General features: G+C 33.0%; 1 protein-coding gene across 1 annotated transcript; it reads left to right on the top strand.

Moving 5' to 3' along the window:
- The first annotated feature begins 11,323 nt into the window (after positions 1–11,323).
- LOC140880061 (boron transporter 1-like) lies at positions 11,324–17,138 on the top strand. Its single transcript, XM_073284154.1, has 12 exons — positions 11,324–12,673; positions 13,099–13,181; positions 13,262–13,454; positions 13,526–13,664; positions 14,242–14,407; positions 14,571–14,737; positions 14,837–15,010; positions 15,119–15,214; positions 15,488–15,625; positions 15,737–16,056; positions 16,158–16,428; positions 16,665–17,138. The coding sequence occupies exons 1-12, from the start codon at positions 12,570–12,572 to the stop codon at positions 16,971–16,973; spliced, it is 2,160 nt and encodes a 719-aa protein (XP_073140255.1). The 5' UTR covers positions 11,324–12,569; the 3' UTR covers positions 16,974–17,138.
- Positions 17,139–17,373: the final 235 nt, after the last annotated feature.

Here is a 17,373-nt window from a genome sequence, read left to right on the forward strand (position 1 = left end):
ACCTCAAGACTAGAGCTGTTATGAATTGATCTGGATCGACGTCCTTATCTGAATTTGAAGATTTTTTGATTTAGCGAATTCTATCGCGAATCCTTTGAAGAATTCTTATTGAATTAAAGGAGAGATTGATCAGCACCTCAGTATTATTGACTTCTTCAGTATGGATGACCTTTCGGTGCTTTTCATTCCTTCTTATTGAGAATTGAGACTTATTTTTGTTCAGAAGAACTCCTTGTTATATTGAGCATCGAAGAAATTGAAGACGCTCGAGATGCAATATTAGTTTCCGATTTGAGCCTCTCAAAGATCTTATTGCTCGGAAGATTTAGCATCTTTTTATTTGCTTGGAAGATTTCAGTAATCTGTTCTGATCTTAGAAGATAGAAGTTTTGATTGTCGCAGTCCGAACTGATTTTGAGTTGGGAAAGAGAGTTATAGAGGACGATTAATCTGAATACGAATTCTATTGTTATCCGGAGAATTGATTGTAACAGCTAAGAGTTTAAGCTGAATGATCTGTTCTTATTTTATCTACTTCAGTTGTTCTCTTTGACAGATGATTGCTGCACTTCTGATAGAGTCTGGAACAGATAGAACATTTATTTTGACTCCTTCATTCGACTTCGAACCAGAGTTGATTGAGAAGATTGAGAACGCTTTGGAATCTGATTCGACCTTTCAGAATCCGATGAATATAGATCAGATCTGAGTATAATCTGAGTTTCAGGTTTATTTTGATGCCTTATTAGCGAATAACTTTGGTTGTGCCAGATGTTTCGGTTTGAGACAGAGTATCAGGAGATTGGCACTTTGAAGTTTATTCAGAGTTCTTCCATATTATCGGAAGATGTTTGATGAATTAAGAAATCAGACCGAATAGAGGATGAGGAAGCATGAAGTTCAAAGTATGGCTTCAAATGTTTTGAACTGTCAGCAGTCAGAGAGAGAGAGCAATCCGAATTTTCGTTGTACAGTCTATTCTGATTCAGAAGGGAATTGGGATCGCATTTTGATGATTTTCGTAGCAAGGCTACTTTGTTGAGTCTGAGATGAGATGTTATCTGAATATCGTTGATCGAGTAATGGAATCTTCTGTTAAGAATTCTTGACTTACTCTGTAGAATGACTGTTATTACAGAATAGTATGAACGAACTCTCGAAACTTTACAGTTGATGTATTGGATTGTAACCTGAACTGGTTGATGTGCCAGTGGTTATTGAACGACCGTAGTGTTCGGAATGAATTCCTAAATTTATCTCGATTGTCAGAACGAGTTCAGGCACTGAATGGGGATCCGAATTTTATCTTCAGGAAGTTCGTGAAGAGAACTTTCTCAGAATCGTTTCCGAATTGAGGTATGGACGTTTTGAACTTTTGACAAGCCGTTTGATTTGACGAATACTCATGTATTGTTGAAGAATTTTCTGTTGACCAAATCTCTTAGAAGTATTAGTTGAAATTAGGAATTCTTATTGATGAATTTCTTGCTTTCTGGCTATGAGAATTGTACTGATCGTACAGAGTTTTCGACAATCTTTTCAGAATTGTACGCCGATCGGTTGTATACTAATCTCGACGTTTGAATTTCTGATCGAACCGAATGAATTTCTTTGATCTTATTATCTGATGATGGAATTTCTGATTATCCGCTTTTCTGTATTCTGAGTTTCAGTGATGATGATCTTGCAGTACTTGGTTTTCTTCTTATTGAGATTTCTGATTTGAATCTTTTTAACTGAAGGAGTGAATGCAGCAACTGATGTTTAGAACCGAAGAATTTATCCTTATTTTATCGGCAGTTTGATTTTGATTGATTGATTGATGGAATCCTTTAAAGTTTTCTGTACAGGATGATTTTGATGAAGAACGGAGAATTGATATCTTATCGGAGGTTGTCAGATGTCATGAATTGCCGAAGTCTTTCGGTCTAGATAGAGATCCTTGATGTAATTGTTCTTTCAGCATAGATTTCGAAGAGAATTTTGTTGTTTATTTCAACTATTTTTGATTCGATACCCTCAGAATGACGTACAGCCAGATCAGTTGAATCGAACTTTAGAGGAATTGCCATGAGTTGTAGTGCTCGACTTAGCACTAGTTGGCAGAATTCTTAATTCTTTTGGAAACTTCGTACAACGATAGCGATCAGATGATTTATTGAAAGCACTTTCTAGAAGTTTTACAAGGAGAGATAAAGATCTCCATCCTTTTGATATGTAATTTCTGTGTCACATGAGTTAGAACGAAAGATGATTCGAATTATGACTGAAATTAAATGGATTTTCTAACGAGGATGAGATGACTTTTGATAGACGGACGAAGTGTTGATGAAGTAATTGACTAGAGTTTCTGACTTTCTCTATTTGTTGAGATACCGAATTGATTGAGATGAACGATTCAGAGTTAGATTGGAAGCAGATTCTGGACTTAGTTCCGAGATGTAAATTCTTATTGCAGTCCTTTGATTCAAGCCTCGACCTTGTGATAGAATCATGTTTGATTTCGAGGACGAAATCGATTCTTAGAGGGGGAGAATTGTAACGCCCCAAAATTATATTAATAGACTTTATTTGAGATAATCAGAGATTTTAGAAGTCGAGGGCCGATTCGATTTTGATCAGGGACTAGAATGCAATTTTTGGAATTTTCAGGGTCTAAAACGCAATAAATGGATTTATTAGATATTTAAGCATGTATTTGACTCATTCTTCACTTCATTCCCTTCCTCCATCTCGTCTCCCACCATGGAACTCGCCCCTTTCATTTTCCAAGCTTTGTGATTTCCATTTTAGCTCGATCCGTCCGTTGGAATTTGATCTAAAGTTGATATCTGCGATCACAGCGACGAGTGCTTCGTTTGGAAGTAAGTTTATCTTATTTCTGAGAGGTTTGAATTTTTGGATGTCTTTAGAATTGATTTTTATTCGGAGAGGATAATTATGAGTTAGCTGTGATAGTATATCTAAGACGGTTCGAAGAAATAACGACGATTGGAATTGATATGATTTTTGTTGTGAAATTTCGAAAATGGAGCTTTTAGATTGAAAGATTTGAATTGTTTTGATGATATGGAGATTATTATGAGTTTATTGGATTGTTGAATTGCTGTCTGCATTTCCGGTTTGATCAGAATATAGCCGTTATGCCGTCAGTTTGAGTTTTGGATATCGTTTCTATGTTTTGATCGTATCGAGTTTGAGTGAGCTTTTGATGTCGATATTGATCATTATGACTCCTTTTGATAGATTGAATAGAAGTCAGCAGAGTTGCGAGATAGCAGCTTTGGACAGTTTGGAAGATTGAAGTCGGTACAATATCGATTTTCTTATTTATCGATCGAAGAAGTTTGATTGAGTTTTGAATGAATTTGATTGGATATTGATTATTATCCTTATTATTGATTTTTCAGATTGAAGTACCTTCGAAGCGAATAAGGTAAAAGATGACTTAGACTTGAATGGAACGATTAACTCAAATCCGAATTTATTCGAGTTTTCCGAAGAAATTCACATACTTGCATGATTGAATACTTATTTGACATCATGATTGAATGTTTTTTTGAAATCATGACTGAATGTTTATTTGAATTGATGATTGAAAATATGATTAAATGTATGAGATGACATATACATTCATATTGAGCCGAATGATTATTCGTTTTGAATTAGACGATCTGGAGATTATAGTTGAGTGGCCTTGGTAGGCGAATTATTACAAGTGTCGATTAACTCTCTATAATGCTCTGGAGTCTAGAGGATTAAAATATACCTCGTCCACCTCGAAAGGGGAGTTCGGTGTGATTGTTGGATATTTTAACCTCGGGATCCCAAACCGAAGAAAGAAAGAAGAATTCCATTTGATTATCTGAGTCTGATAATCCAAAAGTTTTACAGACATGCATATCATTTTAATTCAGTACTTGAATGAATTACTTGAATTATATCTGAAGTTGATATACGAGGTGAATTGATGCATATCATGTTTGATATGTTTATTTGATATAGCATGTTGTCTCTTTTACTGGGAATTGTATTCTCACCGGATTATCCGGCTGTTGTCTTGTTTTTTGTATGTGTGCATGACAACAGGTGGGACAGGACCGAGTCAGAGGCAGCATGACTAGGTGGTTGAGATGATAGAAGTGAGGCTTTGATGTTTAGGAGTCGTTTACGTTTTCGAACTCCTTTTTGTATCTTGTATAAGTTCAAACTAGATTGAATGCATGCTTGATATATTTTGAAGAATTGTATGAACTTAGATTTGAATACTTATATATCATGTTGAATGGAATTTATCTTATTGTCGAATCGATTGAGTTGAGATTGGATTGAAAGAAAGAAGAAAAACCAGATTATTTTTCTGGTACAGAGTGTCTCGCTCGATCAGTGGAATTATACCGATCGAGCGAGCACCCCTTTACCTGGGCAGTGGCTTGATAATTCTTGGCCGCTCGATCGGTAAGAATTAACCGATCGAGCGGGCACTGTTCACTTTTTTTAAAAAAAAAAAAAATTTATTGTTGTCCATCTTGATTCTTACATTGATTTTAGTATGGATTATTACTAATTAGATGATTAGAATCGAGGCCTCACACAAGCGGTCGACCCAAGTTGGGTCGACCATGCTGGGTCGACCTGCTGCTGGTTGGGTCGACCCAGCATGGTCGACCAGGTCAACCGTGGCGGTTGACCAGCAGCATGGTCGACCGCCTGCTGGGTCTAAAAAAAAGAAATAAGAAAAAGGAAAAAAAAAAGAGGAAAGAAGAATGGAAAAAGCAGGAAAGAGAAAATAATATATTTTTATTCGAGGTCTATCTATTGAATTAAAAACAAGACCAGGTCCATATCCCCCATTTTCCCAAAAAGTCCCTCCAATCGTCATGTAGGATGTTTGGGAGAGCTTAAAAGCTCTTGCAAACAGCTTATAAGTTGTTTTAGAGCTTTTAAGCTCTCAAATTTTGTTTGGCAAAATATTTTAAAAACAGCTTATAAGCTGTCAAAATAAGTTGTTTGACAGCTTATAAGCTGTTTTTAAAAAAAAAAGGGGGAGATACTTTTTTCAAAAAGATCTTATTTTAATATTCTATATCTCTAAAATATCCTTGAATATTTTCATAAATCTCCATCATATTCTCCACCCATTAAATATTAAATATTATTTTTTTAAAAAAAAATTACAAATCACATAAATTTTTTTAAAGTAAAATATTAAAACAATTTTATTTTTAATATATGTTTATTCGAAAACTATTTTTGTATGTGTATAACTCAAAATTTTATTTTCATAGAATTATACTTTTTTTGGTAATTTTGACAATAAAAAGATCTTATAATACCAAACATATCAACATCTTTAAGTTGTTTAAAATAAGTTTACCCAAACACTTTAACAACTTATTTTTAAAATAAGTTCTAACAGCTTATAAGCTCATAAAACAGCTTTTAAGCACTAGGAACTTATAAGCTCTTTTTAATAAGTTTAGTCAAACATCTATATAAATAAAAAAAACTAAAAATACAAATTTCAATAAAAAAAAATTAAGATCATATAAATAAATATATATATATATATATATATATATATATATATATATATATTCACTAGTTACTCTTTATATTTTAAAAAAAGTTGTATCTTGTGAGATGATCTCACGGATTTATACTTGCGAGACGGATTGACCCGCTTTATAGTTGTAGTGAAAAATAATATTTTGAAAATAAAAAATATTAATTTTTAATAGGTCGGATCAGATTGAAAATCCATTTCAAAAAAATTGATTAATGAAATGAAACTATCACACGTGAATTTTTCGTATTTGAAAAATGGGGCAGTTTTAGCGTAAATATGTGAAAGAAAGTGATGCAAATTAAAGGTCGACCCCCGGGAAGACTTAAGGGGCAAAATGAAACCACCGACCCTCGATTTTTATACATTAATATATGAGCTAGCTATAGGTGTCGTCAATCTAAATGTATGCTGATTTAAAATATTTTTCTCTTTTCATTCACAACATTTTTGAATCGTGCATTGGACAATTTTGTTCACTGTAAAGAATATTTTGCAAACGCATGCACGGTTATACTTATTATACTAAAAAGATCATTTAACGATAGTATATGTTTAATTTCTGTTTTGAACTTCGAAGTCATTTTCATAATCATGTACTCCACTTTGATCTCTTTGATTTCAAATAAAAGTATTGTATATCGTCAGGAGATTTAAAATTAATAAAAGTTAAAAATATGATTTCTCTGCCGTAAAAGTTAATCTAACTTCAGTTGCTGACCCGAATATGTAATTAATATAACTCGTCGCATTGTTTATAAATGATTACTCTCCGTTCATTTAATCATAAATTATAACATTATTAGGTAGTTAATGTCGATTTCGTAATGCATCATTAATTGGAAATGCCTTTCAAAGTGATTAATTATTTCACGGCTTTGTGTATTTGGTATTGGTATATATATTATATTATATTGGTGCGTTTGCCCAATTAAATTTTCTGAAAAACGCAACATGAATTGTTTGAGCCAAAGGCTTCTAGCTAAAGTGATACCAACACTTCCCTAAATTTGACGATAATAAATAAGGAGAACAACCAAAGTTGTGTTAGTCTTGTAACTTTGTGTTTTGTTGGTTTTTAGTCTTATTTAATTGGAATATTAACGCATCATCGAAAAATATTGACTTGCCACTAAAAATTCTAATGTGGTATTAAAAATATTGATGGTATGTCCGACGTCACGTCAGCACTTCAGGAAACCTATCAATTTTCAGATGTCACGTAAGTATATTTTAGTGTCTCATAAGTAGTTTATGGTATCACGTCAGTACTTCGATGAAATAAGAATAAAAAACAACAAAATACAAAGTTATATGACTAAAACACAATTTTGATAAGTTAGAGAACTAAATAGCAATCACGTGAGGTATTACTTGGAGTGAGTGATAAGATAAATAATATAGAGATAAATAATATAATGTAATAAAAATTAAATAAGAAATGATAGTTAATATAATATTTGATTTGATTAATAGATTATAGTTTGTTTAATTTAACTGATTAAATTTTATATAAAAATAATAATTACTATTTTGTCATTTTAACAATTAATAAAATATGAATAATATTATTTATAAAATGTAATATATATATAGCAATTTAAATCCAATGATTTGATTGATATAAGATAAATAATAATAAATAGATAAATAATATGACAAAAAAAAACTTAAGATTGGATAAGTTAAATTATACCTAAATTAATAATATGTCATACCAAACAATATCGATGACTAAATTGACTATTTTCCCTAATAAATAACTAGTCCTCTTGACACATAATTTATTTATATGAAGGTGTCGGGGATGTGCATTTTTAATTGGGTGGAAAATTATGTTTTATTGACAAAAATAGTGAGAATCTCATATCTAATGATGAGTTATGCTATATGGATGATAAATGTTACGTACACTGATACATTTTTTTATTTATTACAACATCATCTCAAACGCATTATTGGATAATTTGTATATTCAAAGATAGTGTGTAACCATGTATGTAGCTTTCATATTATATATATATATATATATATATATATATATATATATATATATATCCTTTTCCAGCGAAGATAACGGTGATTATGTGCCAAAATTTTGGTAACATTAACCCTTGGTGAAATCAGTAGTAAATAATTAAATATTGATGCATATATGAAATACTCAATGAGTTACTCATACAACCTATGTCGATCTGTAGAGGGAAAATTGAATTTTAATCCGATAAATTTGTCACTTTGTGATTTTGGTCTTTTATATTTTCATATTTTAGTTTTAGTCCGGTATGTTTCGATTTTGATAATTTTAGTCGTTTTCGTTGATAATGCTGATGTGACAACACATACATTAGTGTTTTATCAGTGTCACATCATCGCAATCTCAGAAAAAAGGAGGTATTTTTTTAACATCAGTCAACTTTTTTTTTAATAAAGAAAATGACCTCTGTATTTGAAACACACTTCAGGAGGATATTTTCTTTAAACAAAAAATTGACTAGATTTATTTTACAAATTTTATCCAGAAAAAAATATTAAAATTATAAAAACAAACAAACAAAGATAACGGACTAAAATTTACAAATTTTATACAATATGGAATACCTCGTTTGTATTTTCAAATAATATAGGTGTATACTTACAACATTTGTGAAACACCAGTATTCTGTTCACATCGCGTCCTAACTTTTTAAAACATTGCGCTTAGTGTTCGTATTGGTGCAACCTAGGTTAATACACACCATAATTTTGCATTTAAAAAGTACCATAGTCTATATTTTACCAATATATATGGAATATAGGTGTCTTGTGCGACGCTCTCAAGAATTTTTTATTGGTTAGACGAATTAATTCTACCTATATTTATAATAAAAATAATACATTTATCATAAAAAGTTATAATTTTTATGTGTGACCCAAATATGATATTTGTTTCACAAAATTGGCCTGTAAGACCATCTCACGAGAGTTTTGAGTTACATATAAGCCTCCGATACACAACCATAGCTAGCGTTCTAAAAAAAGGGAATAAACGTGAAACGTGATGAAAACGCTAAGATCAGGTAAAAACAAAAAAAAAACAATCAACTCTAAGTTGACCATATTAAACGTCATTAAATATATTTAGTCAAGATTAAACATGATTTTTTTTTAAAAAGAACGAATTTATTTATTTTTTAAAAGAATGTATAAATTAAAAAAATCTCAAAATGAAAATAATTTTTTTCAAAGTCAAAGAAATACATCCGGTTATATATTTCTCAAAACTTTTCTCTTCAAAATTCTTGTGATATAGGTAATATTTACAATTTTTAATGTGGTCTAGCTATAGACACTGATAAAAATTATAATTTTGATATTTTTATGCATTAAAAAATTCAAGAAACTGTGTGATACTATTAAATTTATTATATATGTGTAGTATTTAGCATATATATTGGTAAGAGATAAATGATAATTACAATTTTAATAAAAATTTAAGATGTTTTTTCCACGTTTTAACTTTTATTAAAACGTTTAAACTTGTAAAACTTGAAACTTAATTTCGATGTTTCGTTATGATTCGCGTTTTTTTAAACTTTGCACATCGTATATAACATAATAAAAAATATTATATATGACATGCACATAATATATTTATATTTTTAAAATATTTCGATGCAAACGATGTTTATTATTAAAGATCAAAGAGCAAGATATTATATTTTTACCAAAAATTTTGTGACATTACCTGATCAAAATTTTAATTTCATCAATGAAAAAACTTTCATTTAGGAAATTAACCAAATGCATTGTACTAAAAGATATTGCAGGAATGTTCAAAATTATACCATGACTCCATACATTATAGGTTGGTGAGCTATTATTATTATTATAATAATAATAATAATAATAACAACAACAAGATCTTGCCTTATAAATGTAGTAAAAAAATGGTGAAACGGGCTGACAAAAAATACCGAAATGCCGTCATTCCGTCTTTATCATACCGAAAAAAAACCGAATATAACGAAAATTTCGGTACAGTAAATTTTCGGTATCGATATCGGTATAAGATTTTTGAATTTTCGGTATTTCGGTATACCGAAAAAAAATCGGTATACACGGTATCGTACCGTGTATACCGATATTTTTTAAAAAAATATAAAAAATGGGTATATACGGTATTTATCGGTATGAATTTATGCCATACCGAAATTTCGATATACCGACATGTCGGTATAGCGAAATTTTCGGTACAGTATCAGTATCAAAAATTTCGGTATCGAAATTTTCGGTACGATATGCGTTATTCAGTACGGTATGCGATAAACCGTACCAAATCACCGGTAACCATAACCATTAATTTGATGAGATTGTGGGTTAGACTTTAGAGGTGTCAAACTGGGCTAGATTCATCGGGTTGATCCGCTCTGCTATATAAAATTGGTGGGTTGAGTTGACAATTTCTCATCTCACCTAAAAAGTGGGTCGGTCCTCCCAAGTCCCAGCCCCGCCTGATGGTGGGTTGTGGTGGGTTGCGGGTTGGCTTGCCAAAACTAGCCAAATTACTCGTAGGTTTGTTGGGCTAGCCCGTCCCGACCCGCCACCTAAAATAGATAGGTTGAGTTGGTGTTTTTTCAACCCATCTAAAAGGTAGGCCGGCTCGTCCCACCTTGCTTAATGGTGGGTTGCGACGAGTTGTGGGTCGGTCAACCTCGCTAGTCTATTTTGACACATCTATTGAGGGTGTTTACACAAATCTATAACTACACGATCACCGATTTTATGTAGTTAGTATAAGATACTCTTCTATTATATAGAGGGAAAGATATACGATGAAAACTTAACACAAAAACGAACTAAAATTTATTTTAAAAAAGCACGAAACTATGAGTTAAATAAAATAAAATAAAAATATTTAAATCTATATATATTCATATAAATATTTATTTATCAAAAAAATTATTAATTTTCTTCATATGTAAATCAATTTCATAAATTATTTACTTCATTCATCTCAAATATATAATCTTGCATATTTATTCAGCCATTTTAAAAATATTAAAGGAAAACCAATCTAATAAATAAATAAATAATTTTATCCTTTATAATAGTTGGCGATAAGAAATTGTATTTTTTTTTAAAAAAAATCGTGTATGTTTGTTTAATTGTTTTGTTTTTTATGTTGCCAAATTTTAGTTTTAGTGCATTATTTTTTTAAAAATAAATTATTTATTCGACATGATGTTGACGTAACGTTGATATATATGGTGTCACATCAATATTCCAATAAAAAAATGCTAAATTACTAAAATGGAAAAGACAAATGATTAAAATTGAAATTTGATGAAAGATCAAAATCATAATTTGAAGTAGCCAATACATTAAGTAGGAGCATAACATAATAATTACTTTTTTTTGTTTATATATATAATATTGGAAATCAAGTAGCCAATACATTAAATAGGAGCATAACATAACAATTATTATTTTTTTGTTTTGTTTTGTTTTCCATAACATAACAATTACTACTAATATAAACACTTGACTATATTTTTGGGACGTTGAAAAATGAAATATGACCGAGACTAATAAAATATTATTTTTATATTTTAAAAAATGTTAACATTTGGGTCTCCCCTTCCTCTCCGCTGCAGCTCTGTGCATCCCTGCATGTATATTCTTTCCCTTTAGACCATGAAATGAAATAGTATACAGCTACAACAAACTAGCGTATTAATACTATACTCACACGCCATTTCCCTTTTATAAAATACTACTACTTTTTCCCCTCATCCAATTCAATTATTTCCTGTTTGTTTGTTTGCTTTGGGCATCACAAACAGTTATTTATTCTTACTCACCGCTCCACTACCTCTCCTCACTCACACCAATTGTCTCTCTTCTCTTGCAGACTTGTTTTCTCTCAAGATTTTTATTAATTAAAAAAAAAAAACGGAAGGAAAAGATTTTAATACCCGCTGCATTTCTCTCTCTTTGCCTTGATTTGCTCATTCCTAGCTTCATTTATTTGTGTGGGTACATTGTGCGACTTTCGCTTCCTCGAAACTTCTCAAGTCCCATTAAATTTAAGCTTTTTACAGCTGTGTTTGTTTGATCTGTCTGTTCCATAAAAAGGGTCTTTGTTTCCGGTTAGTGTTTATTCTGAGGAGATACCATCTTTGAGATCTTTCTCCCTCTGTTAATGCCCATTTGCTTAGAGCTGTTTTAAAGAGTTTGTTTCCTCATGAATGATGGGCTCTCGCTAATTTTTCGTATTTGGGGGAGTTTTCTTGTTAGTGCCAGCCATTCTTCTTGGACTTATGTCGAGTGTTGATTCAGTCTTTTGGTAAATGGGGTCTCGCTAATTATTCCTGGAGTTCGCTTTTGTCCCTTTTCGGTTTCGCATAGTTTGAGGCTATTTGTTGCTGTAAGAATTTGGAGGTTGGGTGTAATTGTTTCCACCATGTAACTGATCTTTAAGTATTCAATATTCCCTTCTTTCATCTCATTCTTGATGAGTGGAAAGCTGCTCTTTTAATGTAAAAATAAAGGTGCTGAATCGATGGATCTGAGCTTTTTCGAAGTCAACCGTTAGTTGAAGTTGTCTAAAATAATGCAAGGAGTCTGTTCATTTCGTTAATCTTCAGCTTTTAGGTCTTTTTTTAGTGATGTAAGTAGGCCAAGATCCTTTCTCTGAAGGCTAATTCATTGCTAACCCGATTCTTTCGTTCTTTCTAGTTTCCATATAGATAAAGAAAAAAAAATGTAAAGTTTCTGATTTTTTCACTGTTATGAATTTGGACCTCTTGAAAGGTCCAAAGCATCCATAATTACTTTATAGTAATTTTTTTGAATGATCAAATAGGTATTGTATTTATACCAACACATCTTTGTATTCTTGGGTGATATTGACCTCTCGAGTCCCTTCAAATTCATGTTTTATTGTCGCTTTTAAACACTCCTTTTTGCCATATAAAAAAGAGAGAAGAATTGCTCTTGTAAGAGTAAGTTTGGAGTCATCATGGAGGAAACGTTTGTTCCATTACGAGGAATTAAAAATGACCTTAAAGGAAGGCTTCTCTGCTATAAACAAGATTGGACTGGGGGATTGCGTGCCGGTATCAGGTACCTGTACTTTACTATAGCTCAAATATAAATTTATCTCAATGACGTTAGTTATCATCTTTAGATATGTATAGTAGTTCATCATATGCACTGTACTTTTTCTTGGAGAACTGATTCTTTAAGGTTTCTGATTTGAATATTCTTTTGTTCTTGCTATCAATTTGGCGGTAACATATAGCTGTGGTTAATTTAAGTAACATATACCGAAGTGAAGAATATTGGCCGGTGGTCATCCTTTTAAGTGAAAAAAATGAAATTTTATAAGTAATTTTTCTGAAAATTCAAGTTTGGACCTGTGGAGATCGAACCTTTTCTCGTCTAGGCTTCCCTCTATGGAATTCCTAAGTTCCATCCGTGACTGAATTCTTCTTTATACTGCTTGAATGTGGATGCATGTAAGTTACTAACATATTATGGTTTTGAAGGATTTTGGCTCCAACAACATATATATTCTTTGCATCAGCAATTCCAGTTATATCTTTTGGGGAGCAACTAGAAAGAAACACCGGTAGGCTTGATTTTTGCTTCATATCATTGCTTTGCAATGATCTCGCATATTGTGATCCTTAATAACACCCATTTCTGCAGATGGAACCTTGACTGCAGTGCAAACACTTGCATCAACATCACTTTGTGGTGTGATTCACTCACTTATTGGAGGACAACCACTGCTTATACTTGGTGTAGCTGAGCCAACAGTTTTGATGTACACTTTCATGTTCAATTTCGCCAAAGATCGCAAAGATTTGGGGCAGAAGCTTTTTCTAGCTTGGACGGGATGGTATTAACTTTTAACTCTTCGAATCTCAATTATTTGTCTTTGATTATGAAGTTTAACCTTCCCGTGTTTAGGGTCTGCGTGTGGACAGCACTTTTGCTTTTCTTGCTGGCCATCTTGGGGGCATGCTCACTGATCAATCGATTTACTCGAGTGGCTGGTGAATTATTTGGCCTTTTAATTGCAATGCTTTTCATGCAGCAGGCGATTCGTGTGAGTATCAGTGAAAGTTTCTCATCTTCCTTTTTTTGTTTACTTTTTGTTTTTGTAGCGAAGTCTATTACAAATGAATATTTATTTGGTTGAACATATTTACATTATTCTGCATATGAACTAACTGTTACACCAGGGATTCTACGAGAGAATTTCTAAATTATTGACTTCCTCAAACGAAGTTAGAATCAGAATCCTATTTTAAGTCAACCTAATGATCTGAACAATGTGGTTTACCTTTGATTTGACCAAATAGATCAGAAAGCAATAATTGATCATTTCATTTTAAAATATTGGTCTTTTTGTAATAATATGTTGATTTTCTCTTTTAGGCTGAGTTTTGACTTATGGACTTGAGATATACATTTTTAAAATCCGGCAAAAAGTTATGAACTTTATAAATGGTCTTTCCAACACATTTGAAGGCCCTATATCAGAGTCTTCATGATTTCTCTAAAAATAATAATTCTAAATCACTTCACTGAAAATCACTCATGAAAACCAAATCCATTGATCCTACCTGTGGTTTTGTTAACTTTTGGAAAGTTCTTAGCAGCCTTCTTGAATTCTCTTTTAGGGAGCTGTGGAAGAATTTGGCATTCCTCAAAGAGAAAATGCAAATGAAACTGCACTGTCATCATCCTGGCGCTTCGGAAATGGAATGTTTGCACTGGTACTGTCCTTTGGCCTTCTTCTAACTGCGCTGAGGAGCCGTAAAGCTAGGTCCTGGCGATATGGAGCAGGTTTGTTTAGACACTTAAATGCAATTACCAAAGGAAAAATCAATATTTTCATTGAAAAATAATTCAATTTTTGGTTGTCTTTTTTCGCGCCCATGTCACATGCTATTTCGTTGTTTATTTTTCATGTAATCCTAGTTTGCTAACTAGTTCAAATATTATGAAGGATGGCTGCGAGGATTTATTGCAGACTATGGTGTCCCATTGATGGTGCTTGTGTGGACTGCTGTATCGTATATACCAGTGAATGATGTTCCAAGAGGAATACCACGCCGCCTTTTTAGCCCAAATCCATGGTCTGCTGGTGCTTACTCAAATTGGACGGTCATAAAGGTGCTTCAAATTAGATTTCCCATATTTTGAAAGATGAGTTTTTGCACTTTGTTTGGTTCTTAATTTGAAGCATTAAAAAAAAATTTGGATTGCTGACAGGATATGATGAATGTTCCTATAATTTATATTATCGGAGCATTTATTCCAGCCACAATGATCGCTGTACTTTACTACTTCGATCACAGTGTCGCATCTCAGCTTTCCCAACAAAAGGAGTTCAATCTAAAGAAACCTTCCTCTTATCACTATGATCTTCTTCTATTGGGATTTTTGGTGAGTAATTTCCTCAATCTTATCGAGTAAACACAGCTTTAATAGCAAACTCACATGCTGGACTTCAGTCACTTCGTACAGCCTAATATTCTCAATATTCTTGGTCAGGTCATATTGTGTGGTCTTATTGGCATTCCTCCCTCCAATGGCGTTATTCCACAATCACCAATGCATACCAAAAGTTTGGCCACTCTGAAGCATCAGGTAATATATTAAGAATTGCTTTAGCGGGAGCTGCTGTCAGTATATATTGAGTACAATATGGAAATGAAAAATGAAAAATGAAAAACTTGATCTGGGGTGCACTTGAAATCTTTAAATGTCTTACAAATGATAAGAGGATACTTCATGATATTTGCCAAATAATGGTGAAGTGCGGTAATCGTTCTTTTCTACTATAAAGTTTATGGTGTTAGTAGTATTGATTATCCTTCAAAATCCAATAATTGAACTCGTCTCAATTTCTTACTGAACCAGCTTCTGCGGAACAAGCTGTCTTCAACGGCTAAAAAAAGCATTCAGAGAAACGCAAATTTGTCTCAGCTGTATCAGAGCATGAAAGAAGCTTACAATGAAATGCAAACACCTCTTGTTTTTCAGACTCCACCTGCTCTGGTATGTTTTGAATCAAAACTCATATAGTCATATTTTACATCTTTTGAGTGGTTAAAACCATCTGCATATATGTAAACCTAGCATGTTTCTCTAATTCAACTCTTAAAGCAGGGACTGAAAGAGTTGAAAGATTCAACAATCCAACAAGCCTCTACAAGTGGTTACATGGACGCCCCTGTAGACGAATCAGTTTTCGACGTGGATAAGGATATTGATGATCTTTTACCCATGGAAGTTAAAGAACAACGCCTAAGCAATCTACTTCAATCATTGTTATCTGGAGCTTGTGTTGCTGCCATGCCCCTTCTAAAAAAGATTCCAACTTCAGTCCTTTGGGGTTACTTCGCCTTCATGGCTATCGAAAGCTTGCCTGGAAATCAATTCTGGGAGAGAATATTACTGCTCTTTACTGCTCCTAGTCGACGATACAAGTAAAGTTTTCCTCTACTATCCTTTTGTATCATTTATTTGTGTGCACCTTTCCATTCCCATAGTAACTGAGAATTTTCTGCAAATTCTTGCAACATGGCAGGGTGTTGGAAGAGTATCATGCGACCTTCGTGGAGACAGTACCGTTTAAAACAATAGCCATTTTCACCTTGTTCCAGACAGTTTACTTGCTGCTTTGCTTTGGATTGACTTGGATCCCAATTGCTGGTGTCCTTTTCCCCCTGTTGATTATGCTCCTCGTCCCCGTACGACAGTATGTTCTTCCCAAGTTTTTCAAAGGAGCTCATTTAACGGATCTAGATGCTGCAGAGTATGAAGAAGCGCCTGCCATAACTTATAACTTATCCTTTGAAGTAAGTTTCCGCGCGTATTCCTCTACCCATATGTACTAATATCCTGGGGCGGATCCAAGATTTGTAGCAGAGGGTAGACTGGCAGCTTGATGGGAGAAATTTAAATTTTTTTAACAAATTACACAAAATTTGAGAGACAATCTCTTCACCTCGTCTTACTTTTCTTCGGGATCTGCCCCTCTATGATTTGATGTATTGCATGCTTATGTTTTTAACGTTACCACACTAATGTACAGGATCAAGGCACACATGGACGATCCCCGAATATCGATAGTGCAGAGATACTAGATGAAATTATCACAAGAAGTCGTGGTGAGATACGGCATGCTCATAGCCCGAAAATTACGAGTTCCACCCTATCACCCCGTGAGGAGATGAGATCGGTTTACAGCCCACGTTTATCTCAGATGGCTTCGCCTCGGCTGACTGAAGTAAGAACCGAAAGAAGTCCAAGATCAAGTGGAAAAGGACCCGAAATAAAGCAGACTCCGAGTCCACGTCCATCCCCACTCGGTAAAAGCAGTCACGATCCATCTCCGACCTGAAAAAATTCTCTTGATACATCAGCTATAATCCCAGAATTGTTCTCGAGAGGTCTTGTGTAGAGTACTGTGTTTCTAAGGTATTTTATTGGGTCTAACTTTTCAGAACTGTTTATTTTTGTATTTCAGTGTCACTTCACTATTGAAACTTTTGATTTTATATGCTTATTGAAAGTGTTCATTAAAGCACATCATTCTGTCTTCAGCTCCCCTTTTTTCCCCTTCTTCATCCTTTTGTTCTTTTTTTAAAGGATAAACCATATTTATATTAGCAGCCAACCATGCCTGCAAATACAAAAGAATGCAAAAATAAAGAGTACAATCATGTATAGAATTGGTACTAAATTGATTATTTTATTACACAGAAGAAGTAATCATTAAGAGAAAATAAGTTTTTTGGTCC

The sequence above is a fragment of the Henckelia pumila genome, chromosome 2 (genome assembly GCF_033568475.1).
Source record: "Henckelia pumila isolate YLH828 chromosome 2, ASM3356847v2, whole genome shotgun sequence".
Taxonomy (NCBI): Eukaryota; Viridiplantae; Streptophyta; class Magnoliopsida; order Lamiales; family Gesneriaceae; genus Henckelia; species Henckelia pumila.